General features: G+C 39.3%; 1 protein-coding gene across 2 annotated transcripts in view; it reads right to left on the reverse strand.

Annotated features, from left to right (window-relative positions):
* PUS10 (pseudouridine synthase 10) overlaps positions 1 to 22,819 on the reverse strand; it is a 31,442-nt gene that overhangs the window by 7,624 nt on the left and 999 nt on the right. Inside the window, exons 2-11 of one of the 2 annotated variants that reach the window (XM_064146074.1) lie at positions 22,015 to 22,151; positions 20,035 to 20,298; positions 18,423 to 18,509; positions 12,948 to 12,982; positions 10,036 to 10,147; positions 8,406 to 8,467; positions 5,946 to 5,991; positions 3,783 to 3,847; positions 2,728 to 2,813; positions 98 to 223 (exon numbers count right to left, since the gene is read on the reverse strand). In XM_064146074.1, the coding sequence (XP_064002144.1) occupies positions 98 to 223; positions 2,728 to 2,813; positions 3,783 to 3,847; positions 5,946 to 5,991; positions 8,406 to 8,467; positions 10,036 to 10,147; positions 12,948 to 12,982; positions 18,423 to 18,509; positions 20,035 to 20,298; positions 22,015 to 22,140 (1,009 nt within the window). In that variant the 5' untranslated portion in view covers positions 22,141 to 22,151. The remainder of the gene's footprint in view (positions 1 to 97; positions 224 to 2,727; positions 2,814 to 3,782; positions 3,848 to 5,945; positions 5,992 to 8,405; positions 8,468 to 10,035; positions 10,148 to 12,947; positions 12,983 to 18,422; positions 18,510 to 20,034; positions 20,299 to 22,014; positions 22,152 to 22,819) is intronic. The other variant, XM_064146075.1, reaches the window with a different exon arrangement.

The following is a 22,819-nucleotide window of genomic DNA, read 5'->3' on the forward strand; positions in this document are numbered from 1 at the left end:
AACATGCTTTTTCCATCAGACTTTTGTCAGCTACTAAGAGAAAATATTCTAGTAAAGATGAAAAATATAGAAGGTAAAGAAGCTTCTGGACACTTACTATCTGCTTTGAATTCTGCCATTAGATGCTCTGAAATCAGTTCTTCCACTGAAGAGTCCAGCTTCCGCTCCCCATCAATAATCCAGGGAGTCTGAGGTAAATTCCTTGAATATTTGTTGTATCTTCCTGTAAAAAAACCTCGTCTGGAATCATTCTAAAGCAGCAGAAAAAAGCTCCAGTATTGCACAGCTTACCACATTTAACTTTCATAAGAGCCTTGTGAAAATAAGTTGACATGCTTAAACTTGTTTTATGGCAAGAGCATTACAGCGGAAGTATGAAACGCACAATGCAGCACCTATGAGAGGTCCAGTATCTAAGATGGCCAGCTTAAGGCTACACTTGGAGAGCCTACTCCTGCAGTCAAACCCTCAGGTATAACCACAGAAACAAAACTTGACACAACTGAGAATAGAACCCAGAGGTTCAAGTGCCTACTCTGAGTCGACTGAATTCCGGATGGAAAAAGCTGGGGCTTTTTTGTAATCAGGGCATGGTCTTGAACCAGCCTCCTATATGCCAAACTAGTGCTATACAATGCACAGAATGTCCCAAGGAAACCAGCTCCCACACTCTCTTGTATCAAGTAGTTCATGTTTCAATCCAAGTTCTGATATTGTCTGAACTCCATAAATCCAAACTAGAATGCATTGGCTTATTGGAAGGAAAACCATGAGAGCAAAATGTCTTAATAAAAAAGTGGTGTGAACTTCAAAAACCTTCAGAAGTTGCCATGTGAAGAGATTGCCATCCTCATATTTCAGTCATGGACTTGTTATGTCTCCTGTGACATAAGGACTGCTAGAACCAACAAGTCTGGCACAGATGACCACGATGAGCTTTCTTATTGACAGGTTTTATAAGAAGTGAAAATAGGCACATAACAAGGAACTTGTTCATAAAGGACAGTGAGTAATCCCCTTACACAAACATGTTTCAGTCTGAAACCTTGCCTACAGAGAATAAAAGATGAGTTCAAATGGAGCCATGCATATTATACCATGCCTCTGTCATCTCGATTGTTGGGGTTTTCAGTATCATATTTTCCTATTTCTAACAGTGTTTCCTCCTTGCATTTTGATCTGCAGAAAAACTTACACAAATAAATGGGGAAACTTAGTAATACAGTTTCACTGGGGCAAAGACTGAAAGTACTGTGACTAATCACTCAGAAAACAGCTTCACATTGCTAAATTCTCTTTCCATAAAATTAAAAAGGAAAATAATAGAATTTTTTCCTTTCAACTCCCCATTCTAATAATTTTAGCTTTTAATCTGACCAAGAGTGGCTTAAAAAAACCCCAACAGGTGGTGTTTTTTGGTTTGACAGCTTCTCCTGAACCTTTAAAAAAATAGTTGGGGGGTGGGACGGGGAAGTGGTCACTAAACTCCAAAGACAACGTCAAGAGGGCAATATCAACTCTGAAACTGTGCTTGCAAATTAAAATCCCATGTCATTTAGTAATAGCAAAATAACTGTACCACGCTCTAGACAGTCTCTCCTGGATTTAATTCCTGAAAAATTAAAGACAACATTCTCCCTATTTGTTTGTGGGGGGTTGTTTGGGCTGGAGCAACCTAAAAATGACAAATCACAACATCGGTATTAAGCCTAACCCTCTCTCTCTCCAGACAGATGAATTCTGACACAAAAAACATCCAACAAAGCAACCTAAACCAAACCAGTGTGTTTAAAAAAGGCTAAAAGACACTAGACATCTTGGATTGATGAAAATGCGTATCCAGCTGAATAATCAGTAATTAAAAATAATTACCATATTGCCACAAACCAGGTATGTATGGAACAGCACGCCGTAAGAACATGAACTTTTGCCTTTTTGCCATTAATTATATGTTTCCCTTTATTCAGGATTTGTAATGTCTTTTTTATGCTGGATTTAAATCGTAGGGTTTAAAAAAATCCATGTGCATGTGTTTGAATAAGCAGTTGTTTACACACAGGACTAGGGGAGGAATGGATAATCTTGCAGGCGGCTGATAAAAGAGTGTGCATCTCAACTCAGGGACACCAAGGTGGTGTCGCATTACCTGTCTCAGCCAATTATTGCAGATGCTATCCTAGTTTGGAGGGAGGAACTGGAAGGAGAGAAGCTTTCAAGAAATTAACCTTTATTAATCCCATTAGGACTGCCAGTTTGGGATGGAATAATAAGCAGATAAATCCAGATGGTGAAAACCTCTGAATCCAGATCAAAACCCAAGCAAGTGAACAGCACTGCTGGGAGCTTAAGTGCCTTTCTCTAAACACCTGCTTATTATAAAGGGACACATTACAACTGCAAGATTTGCAGGGATAAAGGTTTTCTGAAGGAGAGAGCAAGCTTTGACTACAGGGTACAATTCTTTGTTTCATAAACTGCTTCTGGGTAAGCCCCCTTAATGAACAGAGTAAGCTGGTTTATATCTTCACATAACCCTGTTACTATCCCTAGAAGAGAGAACTCCACCTCTCGAAGCAAAAGGAAAACAACGGCAAGGATGGAATAGATTTGTTTCTTTGCTCCTTAATTACAGGAAGCAACAAATTGTAAGAATCTGCTGGGTGTCTTGGCAGTACTATAAAAGTCATGTTTAAGAGAACACAGCAGGAAATAAATGGATCACTTTACCAGCCACAAAAACTGCACCGTTACTGCACTGAATTTCCAGCACATCACAGAAGTTCCTTGGTGAACTTGGAGGACATGGAAAATGTCTGTATAAAAATAAAATTAAACATTACCAGTAATACCAAGACACAATGGAAGATTGCAACAGCAATAATGGCATGAGAGATGATGTGTACATCAGTTACACAAAACACAGCTAGAGTATAAACTGTGCTCATGTTAACAGTTGGAACACCAACAACTGGACAAACATCAAGCAAATCACATTGCGAACACTTCTGTCTATCTATCACCAAACATTATCCAAGTCTAACACTCCAATTAATATTGTGTGTGACAACAAGCAGCACCATGCTATAGCAATCCTGAGACTAAATACAGCATGAAAAAACTACCTTTAGGATCCATCACTAAATCTTTGCTCGGAAGTGAACTACAGAGAAAGTGTCTGTTGATGTTGAAGCAATAGAGCAATCTGTCTGCTCATTAAACCAGGACAGAGATTGTCATAGAAACACTAAGGTTCAAAATACAGAAAGAGGCTCCATGATTTCAAAATCTCTTCTGTGGTATTGGAGATGTACATAAAGATTTTTGAACATAAATGTCTGGCAATACAACAACTGTTTTCAATTCTAACCGTCCTAAATCCCATGCCAGTCCAGAAATCTGCAGTGAGGTATTGCCAAAAGCACAGAACAGAACTGCAACTCTCTGCCCCACAGTTTCTTCTCTCTGCTGCTCCTGAGATAATAAATTCAGGAAGCATTTTGAATGGGGAAGACACCACCATTTGTGTTACATCAAATTTTCCATCTTCCATGCCTTGACTTAAGCATGTTGAGAATACTCCTTAATTAAAAGACTTGGAATGCTATTCTATTACCAGAAGAACAGAAAACACAACACAATTTAACTAGTAAACTAGCAGAATTTAAACAAATAGAAGTTATTTTATAGGTATCTTGACACTACTCATCTACTTAATATTTTCCTCCTCATCCCAATTCTGTACCAAACCACAATAAAAAGACCTATTTTCAGTAGGCACTTACTTGAGAAAATCCTCTTCTTTTATCTTCTCTAGGGCTTTTAAAACTGCCATTCTGGTGAAAACAGACTGCACAGTGAAACAAAAAAAATAGTCAAGAACCATGTGAAGCTAAGAAAGATTATGCCTAAGGAAGGAAAAAATCCAACCCTAAAATATACATATACAAAACAGATTTTTTTCACATGTGTTTTCTAATACCTACAAGCAACACTGCATCAGCAAGAACTCACTGTGATCTTAACCCTAACTTTAACAGGGCAATCAAGAGAAATAGGTAATTTTGCCAACATCTATTCAAGTAACTTTACTCACAACATGGAAGCAATGCAACTAATATAGCTCATAACAGTTATTTAGACCACCACCTTCCAAGCATACTCAGGTGCTGTTGTTGGTAACTCAAGCAAAGTTAAGGCAGAGATCACAGAATTTAGCTTCCTACAACAGGAAAAAGCATCACTGTATCAGGTCAGGTAGAATCCTCCTTTGTTAAGGCTGAGGACAGTAGGTTTTAAAATGAACCCCCTAATCATAACATGGTCAGCTATGAGACCAAATCATATTGCCTAGGGTTTTATCTAGTCAGGTCTTGAAATCCTCTGAGGATGAAGCCCACTCACCCTCTCTGCATAGCCTGCTCCACTATCCAACTGTCCTCATAGTAAAAAGTTTATTTTATCTACTCCAAACCTCTCATTTCAACATATCTCTCCTCCTTGCACCATGCACTGTGATGAACAGCCTGGCTTCTGTTCTTAGTAATTTTTCTGTTGGTGCTAAGTGGAGATTCAGCTAGGTCCTCTTGAAAACCTTCTCTTCTCCAAGCTAAAGAAGTCCGGGTCCCCCAGCCTCTCCTCCTAAAGCTTGTGCTCCAACTTGCTGACTGTCTTGATGGCTATCTACTGAATTTCCAATTTAATGCTGCCCTTTTTGAAGACTGGATTTGCAAATAGGCAAAACACCTGAAAAGTTCTGAGTCACTGCTTGGGACAATTCAAATCTTTGCAAGTTCCTGAATGCCTCCAGGGAAGCTGCTCTTTCTCCTTCTAAACATAAGCTGGTCACATTAGCATTTCCCTTCTTTATGGAACAGATTAGCTGGAGAATCCTTAAGCTAGCAGTAAGTTTAAACAACTATCTACAACAGATGACACAGAAACTTTCACTTGGAAACCAGATTTTGTACTACTTCTCTGATTAACACAGCCCTCGAACCTTCAAGCACAGCTTCTTTGTAAGGATGAACACCTAGGGCTGGTATTTTTTTCTTTTAGGTTCCTTTGCATCTTGTTGCCTGTGTGGTTTTAACAGTCAAGCCCCTGTTAGTTTAGATACTTATATGAGAGATTTTTTCACCCCTCTAAGCAGTGCAGCAAGTAGTGAGTTATAACAATACAATCCTTCTGAAAAAAAGCCCTTGTATTTATTGGCCACATGGAGCTGAGTAGGCACCATTCTGAGGTCAGACTCCCTCTACCAAATGCTGGCAGACTTCTCACCAAAAAGAATAAAAGATCTTGCACAGACTTCTGACAGAAGTTACTTTTTTCCCCTTGATCACACAACTGCTGTATTGGTTTCTCTTCTTTCTTACATGTCCTCTTTTCCATCACTGACTGTGTGCAGCCTCAGGGTCTGCAGTGAGTGACAAGGTCTTTCCTCCTCTCCTCCAGAGGCCAACAGGATAAAACCATTCTGCATGTATCGTGCCTTTCATTCACATCAGAGGACATGAAAACTGCAGAGTGATCATTTATCTTTTGGATGCAGAATCTCATCTTCACAATACGACTTTATCCAAAATGTTTTACTCAGAGAGAGCTTGAGTATCATCTTTTATGTTAGTTTTAATGCATGACAATCAAATTCCTAGATCTTAAGGAAGGTATTTCAAGAGAATGGTCTTAAAATTATGGCCTTTAGACAGTATTGAAAATGAATGACCTAAAGAAAAACATCAAGCTCTTCCTTTTCCTAAGCACAGAAATCTGGAGTGAATAGACAAGAAAGTCTTATTTTCAGACAACCAAAAACTAGAGAGATTATTGATGAAGGAAAACCAGGCATTAAACAGTGACTGAATACCTGGGTAAGTTCTTCATTGTAGCTATTGCTGTAAGATTCTGAAAGACAGAAAAGAAACACAACAATGATGAGATCCTACCTGTTTGTTCTTCGCTGGCTTGAAACAGTCTCGACAGGCTGTAGCTCTATATACAGAAATGAAAGTCAGCTGCTGCTCTTTTAGAAAAAGAAATAAACAGTACATGGTCTTTGTACCACTGTATCCAGGACCTCACTTCCACAGCTTAGCAGAGAATGTTTTCCTAAAACTCAAATGGCAAAAGCTGTGCATTGCTCAATCTAGAGAAGAATCATGGACAAAGCTGTTTAAGTCTCTTTTCTTCTCACCAAGACAAATGCGTCTCAGCTTTGAGAGGAGAAAGCGAACAAGAAATTTAGCTTTTTGGTCCATTCCAATCCTTCTACTTAAAGGTCGTGCTAAATGTTGAAGTTCTGTGCAAGGTTTGCTGATATTGACATCTGTGCTTGCTGCTTTTAGACAGTGCACACAACAAACCAGAGATTTGAACTGCTGCTTCTGGATAGGAAAATTCAACTTACTACAGAAAAAGTAACTCCAGGTGTTCAATACCATTTTTGCTTTGCCTCTTCAAAAGGAAATTACCAGTTGTTTAAAAAAAGTGAAAGTCAGTGAAACACTTTTTTTGAGTACTGTGGAGGAAGTTGGTGTTCTCTTAGTGGATTACTATGTATGCCTATAACACTTACTGGTGCCTTTCAAAGCCTCTGTAACTACCGTAGACTATAAAAGAAGCAGGTCTAATAAAAGTGACTTGCCTGCCCAGTTTGTGACACAAAGGATTGCAAACCCCCTCTTTCAGAACTTCTGTTTCACCTTACCTTTAAACATAAATCTCCAAATACAAACTAACAAGAGTCAAATCAATGTTCCATGTCAAACCAAGGGTCATTTCAGCATGCCTCCTTACACAGAATTGTGTAAGAATAGCTTGAGAGATGAGAAATTGCAGATGCCATGCTTGGAAATCCCAGCCAAAAGAGCACCTGGGGCGACTTGGCCTGGTTGAAACAATGTCCTACCTGGCTTCCACAAAAACCATGACTACCATTACTCAAACTGTGAGAACAGCCAAATTGACCACATTTACACTGAAACAAAACCATTGCCTCAGAATATGCCTAGAGCCAGCCATTCACGTATGTAGAATGCCTTGACACCTGAGAAACTATTATGTAATTAAATTAGGTAAGACATCATTAAAATGTATAAAATTGTAATTGCTGTGTAAGTATGCTACAAAGAGAAGGCAAATAAAGGGATATTGTCAGGAACATCATGGGATGCACCTGAGTAGTTGAAATGTGGAATGCAAAGTCCTTACAACTGTCACTTCTATTCTTCTTGGAGGGCTAACATACACCACAAAAAGGATGGGAGGATGTGACAAAAATAAGAGTTGTGAGGCTTCAGAGAAAGAAAAAGCACTGCCAAAACCAAGAAGCGACCAAGTAAAATTAAACAGGCAAGAACAAAATGGTGCAGGATTCAGAAATACTCAAGTTTTACAAGATTATTAGTACTATTATTTGGAATTATGGCTTGGCCCTACCACTTCCTCCCCCTTTCACCCAGTCCAGAGGGTGGAAAGATATTCTGCAAACACTGGAAATCTGTTCTTCCTAATACCTAGTCTGTCACCAAGCACACACTCCCTCATCCCCCACCCTAAGACATATGCAAAGATAAAGCTATTGAATGCCAAGTTGGTAGAGTGGGCATTCAAAAGAAGATAACAAACTGCCGGAAGATGTAAAGTCAGGGAAATATAGAAAGGCTGGAAAGGAAGTCTCTAGTCTCAATAAATGAATTCACTGTGTAACAAAACAAGCCTGTGCCAAACCTTCTTTTATGCTAAGATTCACCTCGCAGTGATGAAACTGAAACTTATGTTTTCCAGGAAGAATCAGCAAACAGGAAGAGTGAACCTAATTATTCATAATATACTACAGCTAGATTTTGAGAAGTCACATTAAATGACACCTAAATTCACAGAAATGTTTTGCTTCTTTGTGCATAGCAGACACTTAACTGGGCTAGGCCAAAAACTGCGTAGCAGCCAGGAAATTTCTGTTTGTTTTAATCAACCAGTGAAGATGGATTAACTTACTTAAAAGCCTTCCCTCTCACTCAGGTCTCCTAAGAGCAAGAAAGCCTAGGCATGACCTCAAAAGATTCACCCACCTGCAATTACATGGTTTGAATTCATTCTTTAAAAATTATATGTCTGTATTCAAGAGGGTAGTGAGTTTGAAAAGGGCAGAAACTGGATTCTCTGAATGTTCTCCTTCCAGCTCAAAACAAAACTCTGGATGATTTTGTTTACTGGGGTTAATGTACAGAATCGACTAGAAGTGGTGTAACTTTAAGCTCTGCAGCTCTATCTGAGTATGAGGAAGTTCAGATGCAGGCCCCATTTTAGTTTATAAACACTGCACATTCTCATCTGTAGCAAATTCAAACCAACAACGTTACACAGTATTTAGATAAGAATCTTTTGTTATTTCTACAAAAACTTACAGGAAATGGCACTCCTCATCTGTTTCAGGGTGAGCAAAGACCACGCTAACTTCAAACAAACTCTAAATTTAAAAACAGAAATAGAAAAAGAAGGAGGTGGTGAGAATTTCTTAAACAAATAGGGAGGAGATTTTCAAACATCCTTAATGTAATATTAAGAAAACAGTAAAGAGATAGACAAAAGAGGAAGTAAGCCATTTATTCTACCACATCATCTAAAGGCACTAAAACGTTTGTCATAATAGCATTTGCATTTCTGAAGTAACCAAAGATTATCGGAGCACGCTTCAAAAACCTGAAGTGACCTACACATCACAGATACCGGCCCCACTCTGCACAGGGGGAACTGAGTCAGAGACAGTGTATGCTCAAAGCCTATTAGGGTCACTAAACTTCACAAACCTTCTGGGAGAGCAGTGCATAGCATGGAATCAAGATAAAAACCCTGCAGTAGTCACCACTGTAAAATTTTGTTAGGGGCTTCATTTGCAATGAGTGGATGGCCTTGGGGCAAAGAAAGCCAACATGTCCTAGCGGATTGACAGCTAGACCAGAAACTCTAGTGTAATCTCAATTCTAGCCCCAATTCCCTCCTTGGCCTTGGGCAAACAACACTCATTACTTCTGTTATTCAGATACCAGAATACCTCAAGAGGGCTATTGAAAAGATTGGCTAATATTCAAGTGCCTTGTAGATAAAAAGCACTAGACAAGTAACTTTTATGATACAATGATGTCTGGAGTGGCTCCGTGCCAAGTGTTGTAGAGCCTTGCTAAGGCTTGTTAAGTTTGTTTCTTCTTGGTTCATCTTCGGCGCAACTGAGCATTTCTTTCTTCACTAAGGAAAAAAAAAGGGATGCTTTCAATTAGCACTCCTGGGAAAAGACAATCTGTAATTATCACGGAAGCTGACAAATCAATGTAAAGACTAAGTGAGTCCGGTCCTGGGGTCAGTCCTGTGACTGATGACAAGTAAAAACTTCAGCCTGCCTCGTCCTCAGCAGATATTTTAGCATGTTTATAAAGAATGCTAGTCAGAGTCTGAAACCCGGAAACAGGGTATGAGAAAACATTTCCATTGCCTACTTACAGGTATTGCAGGTTCCAACATACCTATCTCTAACGTTCATTACAGTGAACAAGGACCAGTCTTTCCTCTTTCAGTGTGTTTCAGCAATGTATCTTAATCCCTTTGTGCTAAAGTTCTAACTGAAGGATTTACCTCACAGAATGGTAACAGTGTTGGCAGCGACAGGAGAGCAAAGCAGGAAAGCGTGAGTGTTCCTTAGCCTCTAAAATGCAGAGATGCTCAAAAATGTAAAAACTGGAAATGGCTCATTGCAGCCCAAAAGTCAGAGGTTTAGCAGAAGGCTACAATGGTTTCAGAAGATGCAAAGATCTACGTGTAGAAAAATGAAGATAGGACCACTCAGCACTGAAATCTAGGAGATCTCTGGTTAAGAGAACCTCCCCCCTTCCAATGAATACCATAGTAGTGCTTATCTGTTAATAATGGGGGAGAGCAATTATTTTTCCCGTTATATATATAATTGTATAAATATACACACACAAATGAACACATAAAAAGAGCAGAAAATAAACACAAAGTATTTTCTTCTTTATACAACACCTTTCCATCAGCAGGAACACCCAACTCTTCTGACAGCTGAGGATGAATAATCCACTTATAAGCTTCTTTCAGCTGAACAATGTCATCCTTTGACAAGGAAAGGCCCAGATTTCTGAATCACAAAGAAATAATAACTTGCACAGAAGTCTGTCAAATACAAATACATGACATACAACATTTCTAGACAAACTCAAATAACTGGTGTCAGGTAAATAAGCACTGCACAAATAAAGAAAGGACAAAAGTACTAAGAATATAGACCATGCATGAAAGAATGAAAGGCTGTTTCAAGGCCTCCTATTCCAGCACTGGATCTTTGTACTGAAAATTAACAAACCAAGTGTTAAAGAAACGTTAGGTCAGACCAGGATTCTAAGTAAGATGCTTCCCGATAAACACCTAAGCTACAAGCAGCTCAAGCACAGGTAGGACTATGTTACCTCCTCCCTGTCTTTGCCTCTGCATTTCTGCCAGCATTTGTATGCTGACAATACACAGCTACTTGCTAAGGAGCTTCCTAGTTTTCACCCTAAGTATTATCTTGTTTTGCCCTGCTTCTATTTGCCAGTGTTTCTTTCACTAACATTTAAACAGAGTCTTTATTTCCTCTGTACAAGAACATGCACTGAGGGAATTCATGCCGCAGCTTTGTGGTAGATCAGAAGTTGCAAAAAATCTTTCCAGAGTCTACCTAGAGGAGAGCAGAGAGAGATGTATAAGAACTATTTGTTTAAAAAACAACAACAAACAACTAATAAATTATTACTTAGACTTATATGTATTGTTAAGAAGACAATCTAGTCCATCATTAAAGGAGAGCATGAACTCCAGTGGGCACAAATTCCTAAAAGGAAGAGCAAGCCCAGATAACAGCTTCAGCTGACCTTGCTAGGACAGGTCCAACTACCTCTGCAGGCACAAGATCAGGCCTTGACTTCTGCGTCTTTGCCTGCAGAAGAAGAGGTATGGATGCCTGCAAGGATGCCAGCACATAATTTCATATCACTTGTTTGAAATTTATAGAGCAAAGCACATGTCCTCCTCTACAAATGGCACCAATGGTAGGCTATGTGGGCAGTATCTGCCCTACAGGGCCTCATTTTCTTCCCAACAATTTAATGAAATAATTGCTTTTAAATTACTCTCAACATAGGAAGTGATTCACCATCATTTATTCCAGCTTTCTATGAATATCCTGAAATGGTGTTTCCAGCCAAGACAGCTTCCACAGCTTGTAGTAGTTCAGTATCCTCGGTGGATTTCTTTCCTCTTGCCAATAAGAACAATTTATCTGTTCAAAATGTCTCTAATATGTTCTCATTTGGCCAGGAGTAAGAATATCCTACAGCAGGCAAAGAATCAACCGTTTAAAACTATTCTGGCACACTGAGGTATGAAAAAAAAGAAGAGTCAAAACTAACTTCTACACACTGCACTAATACCTTTCTCTCGATTGTTTTTTCATCAGTATGAACATGAGCCAGCAGCGTGCCCAGGAGGTAAAAAAGGCCAGTGGCATCCTGGCCTGTATCAGGAATGGTGTGGCCAGCAGGACAAGGGAGGTTGTTCTGCCCCTGTACTTGGTGCTGGTTAGGCCACACCTTGAGTACTGTGTCCAGTTCTGGGCCACTCAGTTTAAGAAAGATATTGAGGTGCTTGAACGTGTTCAGAGAAGGGCAACAAGACTGGTGAGGGGGCTGGAGCACAAGCCCTGTGAGGAGCAGCTTAGGGAGCAGGGGTTGTTCAGCTTGGAGAAGAGGAGGCGCAGGGGAGACCTCATTGCTCCCTAAAACTACCTGAAAGGAGGATGTAGCCAGGCAGGGGTTGGTCTCTTCTCTCAGGCACCCAGAGACAGAACGAGAGGACAGAGTCTCAAACTGAGCCAGGGCAGGTTTAGGCTGGCTGCTAGGAAGAAATTCTTCACAGAAAGACTGGTTGACCATTGGAATGGGCTGTCCAGGCTGATGGTGGAATCACCATCCCTGAGGGGAGGTGTTTAAAAGGAGGCTGGATGAGGCACTTAGTGCCATGATTTAGTTAATTAGAAGGGTTAGGTGACAGGTTGGACTCAATGATCTTAGAGGTCTTTTCCAAACTGATTGATTCTGTGATTTGACCAAGGATTTTCAGTCACTATTACTGTAAGCTAAATTCAGTCACTGTTAATGTAAGATACAATGGCAAAAAGAAGACGTTTGCATTTCATTATGTTGTCCATGTACAAGATTCTGGCTCACAGATGGCATCATGGTACTTCTCAGGAACATTAAGGCAAAGCTGCACAGTTACACAGCCTGCAGTCCAAGCTGAAATGCCACATCCTAGCAATGATCACAGTATGAGTCAAAAGAGTTAAGAAACCCCATCTGAGGTCAAGCCAAACACAAAAACCAGCTCCCATCTTGTCCTGCATCAGCATCAAGCAAATTAGAGAACTGGACAAGACTGTAAACTCTACTTCTTGCCTGCTCAACATTTATATAGACTAATGATGTCTGTATAAAAGAGTTCTTGTCAGACAGACAGCAAAAGCTACAAACAATGAAAAAACCCTAACCAATAAAACAGCAACACATCTTAATTTTTAGTTTCCTCATGCTTAGTTCTGAAGGCATGAAGCAAGTTAAAAACTTGGCCAAGGACATAGGAAGTGAGTCTACACCTTCCACAGCTGTTATCAGAAATACCTTCATATGAACCCAACTGTCTTGATCTCAAAATACAGCATTAACTGCTTGGTTAAAATTTTCTCTTAACGCACATGTCTCAGCAGGTCCATGGCATGATGTAGCTTCTCATCATGCTTCATTCTGCTATGCTGAAATGCAGTTATAGTATCTCTCTTTTTAAAAAAATCTGGATAACTCTTTAATAGAAGTGGTATGAAGGTTGCCAAGACAAAAATTACTCACCCCATTTCCTGTTTTACCAGCAGCCAAGCAGCATGCTTGTAGGTCACCAGCCATGTCCAGGAAGAAAAGAGAGAGAGAGAGAGAGAGAGAGAGGGAGAAACAAGAACAAAAAAAAAATAACCCAATTTGAGATATTTTTAGCAAAAGGGAAAAGGTTCTAAAAACCTCAGGACAAGAAGGACATATTAGGATTTTAATTTAACTTTTCCTTCAGAAGTGGAAAAGTAGGTTTGGTTTTATTTGTAAGACATCACTTTGCAATTCATCTCAAATCCCATCCAGCCTTAAAAAAAAAAACAGAAAAAATCAAGAAATCAAGCTCAGCCTGCATTAAACACATTTTGAAACTTAATATTAACATTATAACTGGAAAAAGACCCTGATGGCCTAAGTCAAGTGCAACTAGCAGTTATTCACCATACAGAGAAGTGAGAAACAAAGTGCCTAAACACATGGTTTGACATATAAATCTTAAATAGCCCAAAACCAAAAGAAACAAATTCAGTTATCATCCTTTACAAAAATGGGAAATAAAAGACGTGATTATGTCCAAAGAATTATTGACCACTTTCAAGGAAATAATTCTAACTAAGAGGTCCAAAAATACCTATCAAAGAATCATAGAATCTTAGAATCATAGAATCAGTCAGGGTTGGAAAGGACCACAAGGATCATCCAGTTCCAAACCGCCCCCCATGCACTTCACATTAGATCAGGCTGTCCAGAGCCTCATCCAGCCTGCCCTAAACACCTCCAGGGATGGGGCTTGGACCACCTCCTTGGACAACCCATTCCAGGGTCTCACCACTCTCATGGTGAAGAACTTCTTCCTAACATCTAGTCTGAGTCTACCCATTTCTAGCTTTATTCCATTCCCCCTAGTCCTATCACTACCTGACATCCTAAAAGTCTCTCCTCAGCTTTCTTGTAAGCCCCCTTAAGGTACTGAAAGGCCACAATAAGGTCACCTCGGAGCCTCTTCCTCTCCAGACTGTAAAGCCTCAACTCCCTCAGTCTCTCCTCATAGGAGAGGTGCTCCAGCCCTCTGATCATCCTCATAGACCTTCTCTAGACACGTTCAAGCACATCCATATCCCTTTTCTAATAGGGGCTCCAGAACTAGGAGCAGGACTCCAGGTGGGGTCTCACCAGTGTGGAGTAGAGGGGGAGGATCATTTAGCTCGACCTGCTGGCCACACTTCTCTTGATGCAGCCCAGGATCTGGTTGGCTTTCTGGGCTACTAGAGCATACTGATGGCGCATATTGACCTTCTTGTCCAACAGCACCCCCAAGTTCCTTTCCTCAGGGCTGCTCTCAAGCCAGTCACTGCCCAGCCACAGAAGCAAAGCCAGGATTGTGTTATCATTTCATTGATATCAGAGGGAACCACATCATAGATCTCTTTTCTTTACTGATAGAGGAACACAATTAGAAAAAAAACGTTTATTCTTCTTCCTTTGGTCCATCTAAAAGAATGAGGGAATCCTAAAACAGTGCTAGAAATATTAATGGGAAAGAGAGATGGCAGAGAGAAGACACACAAACTTTGTTAGATATGTGGCATACAAAATTGCACACTACTGAGTAAAATAGATACAGTTGCACTGATGGAATCCTGTTTAATCGAATTCAGTGTGATTCATTATCCTGCATATGTAGACAGTATGAATAAGACAGTTCACAAAACGCCATGAAGTATATTGTAATCCTGTTTGCAAAACAACCCAGATGAAATCATAAATAAAAATAGTTTCCAATTGAAATTCCTTGAACCTAATTCTGAACTGGAAAACATGACAACCATAAGACTCAGTCTAGATTTCCATTTGATGAATGTCAATTTAAAGTCTCACATAGCTTGATTTAAAGCACATACAGGTTTGGTACTCAGTTGCATGGACAATCTCACTTCTTTCCCATTATATGGGGGTACACTTACAAAACAGAGAAAACTTAGGCACCTGAGTAGCTATGCTAAAATGAGACCATGTGTCAAATTTCAACTCATCTCTCAACTTCAAAATTGAAAGATAATTGAAAAAATTACTTTTTCACCCTTCAATTTAGAGCAAACAATAGATAAGGGTTCTGTGAGCACAGAAACCAAATGATCCCAAATTCCAAATCACATTCAAACACCAAGCCAGCCAAATTTCTCCACTCCTATGCCTTCATCCCCCTGCTCCACTCTCTCCCAGCTGTATGTGAAGCAAGGGATCAGATCCTTCTACTTCATAATTACTTTATGTTTGTGAAGTGGTTTGGAAATGAAAAATGCTCATTACAGAGCTCAAGCCTGCAGGGCATTGCTTAACAGCAAATATATTTCTGAAATACACTAGCTCAGGCACCATATTGATTACAAGCTGCAGGATATTATTCTAATGCTATCTGAGGGATCGCAGTGGCAACAGTTGAAATACCATGTGCAATCCCAGCCACAGCATTTCTTCACTGCATTAGAAAAGAGCTTCAAGATGGGGAATTCCTTGATGAGGTATACAGTCCTACTGGGAGTAATGACTACAGATGCTATTTGCATCAACGTCCTTGTAGCAAGTACCAGGATGATGGATCACAACTGAGACTCCAGACATAGCTAACAGTCACCCTTTTGAAGGGCATGACTCACTTCATATTCTAATATAGTTGCCTGACATAAACTTGGGACTCTTGTTTTATGATTTATTTTAATCAAATATCTTACTTGTGGAAAGAGGTGATAGCTTCTTTGCATTACAGATACAAATACTATGCAAATGCAAATTTTATGCCCCACTCTTCTTTGGCTCCTATTGTACATTTTAGACTTGGCAGGATGACAACTGTCACAATTAAATTAGTTGAAGGTAATATTAAAAGGCAGTTTCTGATTTTTTTTGGTTAAAAAAAGCCAGAGAAAAATCTGTGTGTCAGACAAAAGGTCAGTGGGAAAGAGGCTGGATACAATGACATATGTTCTCGAACAGTGCAGCTGAAAGAATTAAAACCAGAATTTACCAGAAGACCTCCTTTCAACACAAAGCATATTCAGGTACTTGAGGTATTCTGACATATTATATTAATTGCTTCTTTTCTGCAACAGTAAAACAGGAACAGTTTTTACCAATTTTTTTTTAAGTGGTAAATGAATAGGTGGTAAATGAAGACCCATGATTTTATGGAGGTTCCTTCTCTGCCACCACCCTTCAGTCAGTGCAGACCTATACAAGTAGCTGGTTTAGCTTTTGACAAGTCTGAAGGGACTGAGAAGGGACAGCAAGAACTTCCTAAAGCAGACTTACTCCAAGATGAACAAAAACTGTTTGCAAAGAGAACAGAGCTGGTATTCAGCTTCCTACTCCCTCATCTCACTCCATCTATTCATTTCCAGACCAACACCACAACTTTTACTTGCTTGGCTGTAGCAAGCACTGTAGTACTCTTTATTTGCTTGAACACAAGAACAAGATACCTTTAATGAAACAAATGGACAGGTTAAAAATTACACCTCATCACTTTTATCCAACTAGTAATTTATTGCATGTAGAAGTTATTAGAAAGACATAAAACTGGGTTTCTACCTAATGCATTTGCCAAGTCAGTTTTCCCAGTTTACAGAGTGTCAGTATATTGTCATCATATTAATCAGCAAGAGGAACTCTCCAAGGATATAAAATTTTTTTATGCCTTTTACAGGCAAGGCTGTCTCAACACTGGAAAGAAACACTTGTCCTGCTTCTTCAGACCAGTGGGAGCTAGAACTGCGATGCAATACCACCCCCTACCGAGGCCTTCTGGCAAAGACTCACGAGGAGGGAGAGGAAGAATAGCAACATCGCATTTTTCTTTCCTTGCCCCCTTCCTTAAATATGCTATGGAAAAAAAACAACACGAAACTAAACACAACAAACAAAAAACCCAGTTATTTCTGAACTAGATAAACTGTAGCTGTCAAGCTAAAGATACATAATGAAAATGTATTAAGAGCCTAATAACATGGGAACTGCAGCTGGGACTCCAGCCAAAATAATTCTGTGCATCACTTTGGTTTTTCCTCATTGAGACTGTAATGAAGAGTAAGTGAGGTCTCAGTAATGACTAGCAAAGATAGACTAGAAATGGAAAAGACTTATCTATAGTACCTTAAAAATAATAAAGCTCCTCTTCTTAAGCACTTAAACTGGGCATAAAGATGGAAAAACTTTTCAGAATATTCTGAGTTTGACCTACATTTGGAGGTTTACAGAGCATCATGGACACACATGTGTGCACCCATAAACTCACCTAGCCTGAAAGAGATTTTTTTCACTCATCTCATTTTCTGGATACCCATAAATTCAAATGGGAATAACAGCAGTTCACCCAGACAGAAAGCACAAAGCCTTTTGTTCTGGTGTTACTTTACCAGCCACGGTGGCAGCTGAAGCAAACATATCAACTATGCTTAAACTCAGATGGCAAGCAGCAAATCTTACGTTCAAGAAGACTGAGAATTGGAATATTTGTTAGCACAACACAGCTATTACACTGGCATTTTGCCCAAAATGCCAGAACTAAGGGTACAAAGCAGCACTAGAAGTGTAGTAGATTATTTAACAATCAAACTGTGTGGGGTGAGAAAAGACCTCACCACAGTGAGGTGTCCGAGACACTTCTTTCTGCCACGCTTACTTGATGCTTCTACTACCTCTTACCACCGCCAGTATCTATTGTAAAGATCTGCATGTTGCCCTTTAGAAGAGTATTTTTGCATCACTTTATGTCAGAAAGCAGGGGAACGTCATAAAACATCTTACAACTAAGCAAAACCCGTCACTTTATTGTCAAGATATATTATGTTTAGTATTAAGAGAAATTAGTTACCAGGGTTACACACTGCTCCATACTATCATTATTTTCTGTAACTAAACAGCTGAAATGTAAGCAATTTAAGTTCAATTAAAATTGCCATCAGGATCATTAGCTTCAGGAATCTAGATTGTATAAATTGTAGTTTTACAAATCTAGACTTTCAACAGTGCCCAAGACAGGTGACTATTAAAATGTCCCTTTTCACATAATTTAAAATGCTGAACAGCTAAGGAGTTTCTTCAAATTCTTTCATTTGTATTCTGCACCACCAATTATCATTTATTTCAGGAAAGGCACCAGCTGTGCAGTTCCTTCTTCGCAAATATTCACAAAGCAGAGTTGGCATCTGTACCAAAGGGAACAATACACCAAGGGTTTAAAGAAACTCCTGTTAGATTTTCAGATGTAAAGGAACTCGTGGGCTAACTGAAAACTGAAGCAACTCAGACACTTTATTAATTAAAATAATAGTCACCACCAAGGAAGGGGAGAGCAGACTTTGCTTCTAACATGGTTTTTGGGCTTGTTTTTTTTTTTTAAGCAATAGCAATTAAAAATCCAATCAGCTCCAGCTTGTACATTCCTTAGTTACTTTCTTTAATATGCATTTAAGTTATCAAGAAGTATCTGTACACACTTACCTCCCTAACAGACAGCTGTGGTGGTAGTGACACAGAAAACACAAAACCAGTGAATTGGTAGTTGGCAGAATTAACCTTCTGGCATACCTATAAGAGAAGGACTTAATATTAACCCACAACAATGGAGTTGATAATATTTTAGGATTTAGATGCTGAACATAAAACCAGAGTGATCTCTAACAACTTATTTAAACACAAGCTTTTTTTCTTCTGTTTAAAGTTACTACCAAACTGTACCCTTATTGCTATGAAACACCAAAATCAATGTTTTAAGGCTAAGACAAATTGACTATAGAAATCTCAGTGTGACAAATCACACCACAGTGACCAAAGTCTAGAACAGCTGACTCAGAACGTCTTTCTTCCAAGCAGTGATATAATTCTATGGAAACAAAAAATACTTAAGACCCTGGGATAAGACAGGGACAAACAGCTATCCACAGTATAATTCATAATTGCTTTTCATCACAAAAAAACCAACCCTGTTTTGTCACTGGAAATCAAGCAAGAACCCAGACACACATCAATAATTTTAAAGCAGGCAAGTAGGAGTTGACAGCCAGATGTCCCCACTGGAAGTAATCGCAAATACACATGAAGTGGTCCAAAACATCAGTGATTTTAGTGAATGTTAAATATGAATGCTGAGCTTTTAAGGTGAAATCAACATCTCAGATACGGAACTCTCCTTATAAAATAATCAGATTTTGTGGTGCCTTAACAAATGCTGCTAGATACTCCATTACTACTCAAGAGAGCAACTCTGAAATGAGTCTTAGAAGTGGATTCTGTAAACAGGTACATACTCTACCAATGGAAACAAAAAAAAACACCATCATGCACTGCAACAGAAACTACATGCTATGATTTCTGTTTAGCTCCATTTTCAGATATATCCATACTATTAAACCAAATTCTTATCTATTAAAACTCTGCTAACGATCTCAAATGGTTCATCTATCTTTCTGTTTGTCACACAAGCAATTTTATTGCTCTGAGATGATGTCTGCAACACTCATTATGGCCAAATTCTCTCCTATTTTCTCTATCATCTACGCTCTGTTGCATCACCAAAAGATTTTCATTCTCTGTGCCTTTCTAAGTAGTAGTACACTTTAAAGACAGGCTCATGCTATATTAATAACATGTAGTTAAGGTGAAGAGCACAGCAGCTGATATCTCTTGCATTTCCCTTCATGTAAAGAAAAGCGAGGAGAGGTCGGCATTTACTGTGAGGTTTTTGTTGTAACCCAAGCAGCTGAACTTCAGGTTACCGTCTACATTAAGAATGTTTCTTAGGAAAATGTGCCTCTAGCAGCCATTCCATCACACCCGTAGTGGTTACATTACAGGTAAAATACAGCCACACCAACAGAATTTATTTCCCAGGCGCAGAAGAGGGATGCAAACACTGTTGACAAGCAGTTAATAGCTGAACGGCGCCATCTACGTTTCAAATAGTCAAAATAGGTACATATTGCAGTTTGGTATCCACTATTTTTTCCCGAGTTCTTTAACTGCATCATGTTCTTAATCACCAGCTCTGTGCTGTAGGCCCCAGAGTACACAAGCTCCAGAAAAAGTACACAGAAAGATAAGGACAGGTATTTACCTTTTTGACAAAGTCAGCCTCACAGAACTCCTGCAGAATTCCCAAGCAGACATTGCAAACCTTCATAGGTGAGTTCTCCACTGCAGTATTTTCATCATTAGCCACAGGAACCTGCTGGAAGGCTCCATTGTGGTTCGAGTCGTCAGGCCCTTCCGTGTTTTCAAGTCTGATTCTCTTACACGGTGGATCAACTACATCAAAACAAACCCTATCTTCTTTCTCTTGGTTATTTCTCAGAAATTCTTCTAAATCCTTCATCAAATTCTAATATAAAGAGAGGAATCGTTGGTTTTTACTCTTTTCTCCAATGTTGTAACAAGTCCTTACAAACACAGTTCTAAAAGGCAGAATCATTCCAGTGCAGCCTTAGCACATGGCAATTAATTACTTGGAATGTATACCAAAAGACACAATAAAAAGTTCCAAGCTATATTTCTTTCAATACACTAGCCAGAGAAATTGAATTTGGCTGAATAGACTTTTTATCATCTCATCCAAGAGTGAAAACACTTTATAGACCTGATTTGCAGAAACGCATTTATCTTTGGTCCCATCACTATCCAATGAAAATAGATGTTTATTGCCTTTTTGTCATTCAGATTATGTTAGAATTTAATACTTCCAACTGCATTAGTCCAGATGACTAGGAAGAGAATCGGCTAGTAAAAGAAAATGAGAGCACATTCAGGTGAGGGTGAAATTAAATACACAGAGGAAGGATTTCATGTACAGAGAGAAGCCTACAAAAATTAAAGGATGTGCTGGTGAGGAGGGAGAAGAATTACCTGCATGCCTCTGAATTTTAGGAAGAGAGAAAGACGTTCAGAAGTTGAGAAAGATTTATTAAAAGGTCTTCAGTAGCAAAGGCAGCAGTTACGGTGTTGTTGCAGCTCACAGGAAAATTAGGTAGAGATGCAAAAGAATTAAAAATGGCATCTAGAATGAACACTTTTCAAGTGATTGATAGAAAATGGAAAAGGACAAGGAAGAAACAAAGTCTAAAACTAATTACGGAGAGTCTAAACTCAGACAAAGCTAAAACAATCAGGACAGACATAAAAAGTTGTGAGTGTAAAGACAGGGGATTAGACCACATAAATGGAGATATTTACTTGGACTACATGATGAAAGAGGCCTCAAGGAACTTATATGGAGGAGGGACAAATAGGCGAAAGCAAGTTGAAGGTTATCAAATATAAGTCAAAGGCAAGAATGATTGTGCACAGCTAAGAATAATGTGAAGAATGCTGAATTTCAGCACTAAGGTCTGATAAAAAGCATGTGTGATAACACAGTGTTTGACTAACGGGAAAGGAACCTGAATCTGTGCTCAGCAATTCTTCAGTTACATCGCTCTACCAATTCTACTGAAAGGATAGATGAAGCAAAAAAGTCGCAGCATAGATGGTTCTCCCTCTGCATCATCTGACTTGGCAAATGGATGGCATGGAAATTAACTGAACCGAGAAGAGCCATGGAAGTTTGGATGAGGTGGTGGTGGCACTCGGTGCCATGGTCTAGTTGACTGGATAGGGCTGGGTGCTAGGTTGGACTGGATGATCTTGGAGGTCTCTTCCAACCTGGTTGATTCTATGATTCTGTGACAGCCCCTTTAGTACTTATTCCATTAAAGGAGAAAGAACAGAGCAAACAGTCACAGCTGCTCCACTTCAAAAGTTACAGACACATGCCTTGCAGAAGCTAACTTGGCCTGTTTTCTGGTGTTTTAAGGGAACACATAGCAACTTCCACAGTTAAGCTTAACGTTTAACTCAGAGCAGTTGTTACATTCTATGATTCTTGTAATTTCTTAGAATTACACAGTGTAGCAGCAGCCATTGTTCTTAACTCAAGCTGCGAAGAGTTCTCCCCTCAACTCAAGAACACAAGAATAAAACCAACCACCTTGTCTTCCAAAGTAGCACAAAGCACACTGCGTTCCTATGTTCACACATTCTAATTAGGAATACAAAGAGCGACCTTGTATGCACGTCTGTAAAGTGTCTGTGATCCCACACGGCAGAACCTCAAAATACACCGAGGGCAAGTACCAGTGTTCAGTAACAGTTGAACAATCGCTCTGTCCTTTTCTGTTAGTGAAGACATGATGGATAATTCTAAAATTAAAATAGGAGAAGAAAAATGTTTAGAATAAACACCATTCAGCAATTGAACAACAAAAGGACTCACTTAACTACATCATATTTAAGATCACAGGTGTTTTTTTTCCCTATAAAAGTTTAGGATAGGTGTTTGACTTAAATCAAAGGCACAACAGAACTGGAAGACCAACCCAAAAAGACCACTGACTCAGGGAAAACTTTCTATGATTCCTTGAGAAGCGCCAAGTTGAGAGTTCTGACAAAGCTATGCTGAGCTTTTGCCCAGTCTACTATCACCCAGGGCAGCTATAAACAGTTATCACAAGAAAATGTGTATGCAGGGTATATACCTCTGCTTGCAGTTATTTCTGATGTGGGAGATTCCTTTGATCCCGTGTAGTTTGTCTGTTGTTAACAAATCTTTCCTACAATCTTCTGGTGTCTCTGGAATTACTTTGCCTCCACAACACCTACTGATGGATGTACCACCAGATTTCGTTTTGGACATGGCTCTTATAAGCATTATTTGATAGCCTCTTAGTTTTTCCATTGCAAGAAGTGGTGTAGAGGCAAGATACACCAGCATTCTCATGCCAGCTACAATGTCACATCTCTCATGTCACATCCTAGTCAGAAGTACCTTTCATAGAAATATCTCAACCACGGAAAACTTTCAGAGGATG

Source organism: Pogoniulus pusillus, chromosome 7, assembly GCF_015220805.1.
Source record: "Pogoniulus pusillus isolate bPogPus1 chromosome 7, bPogPus1.pri, whole genome shotgun sequence".
Taxonomy (NCBI): Eukaryota; Metazoa; Chordata; class Aves; order Piciformes; family Lybiidae; genus Pogoniulus; species Pogoniulus pusillus.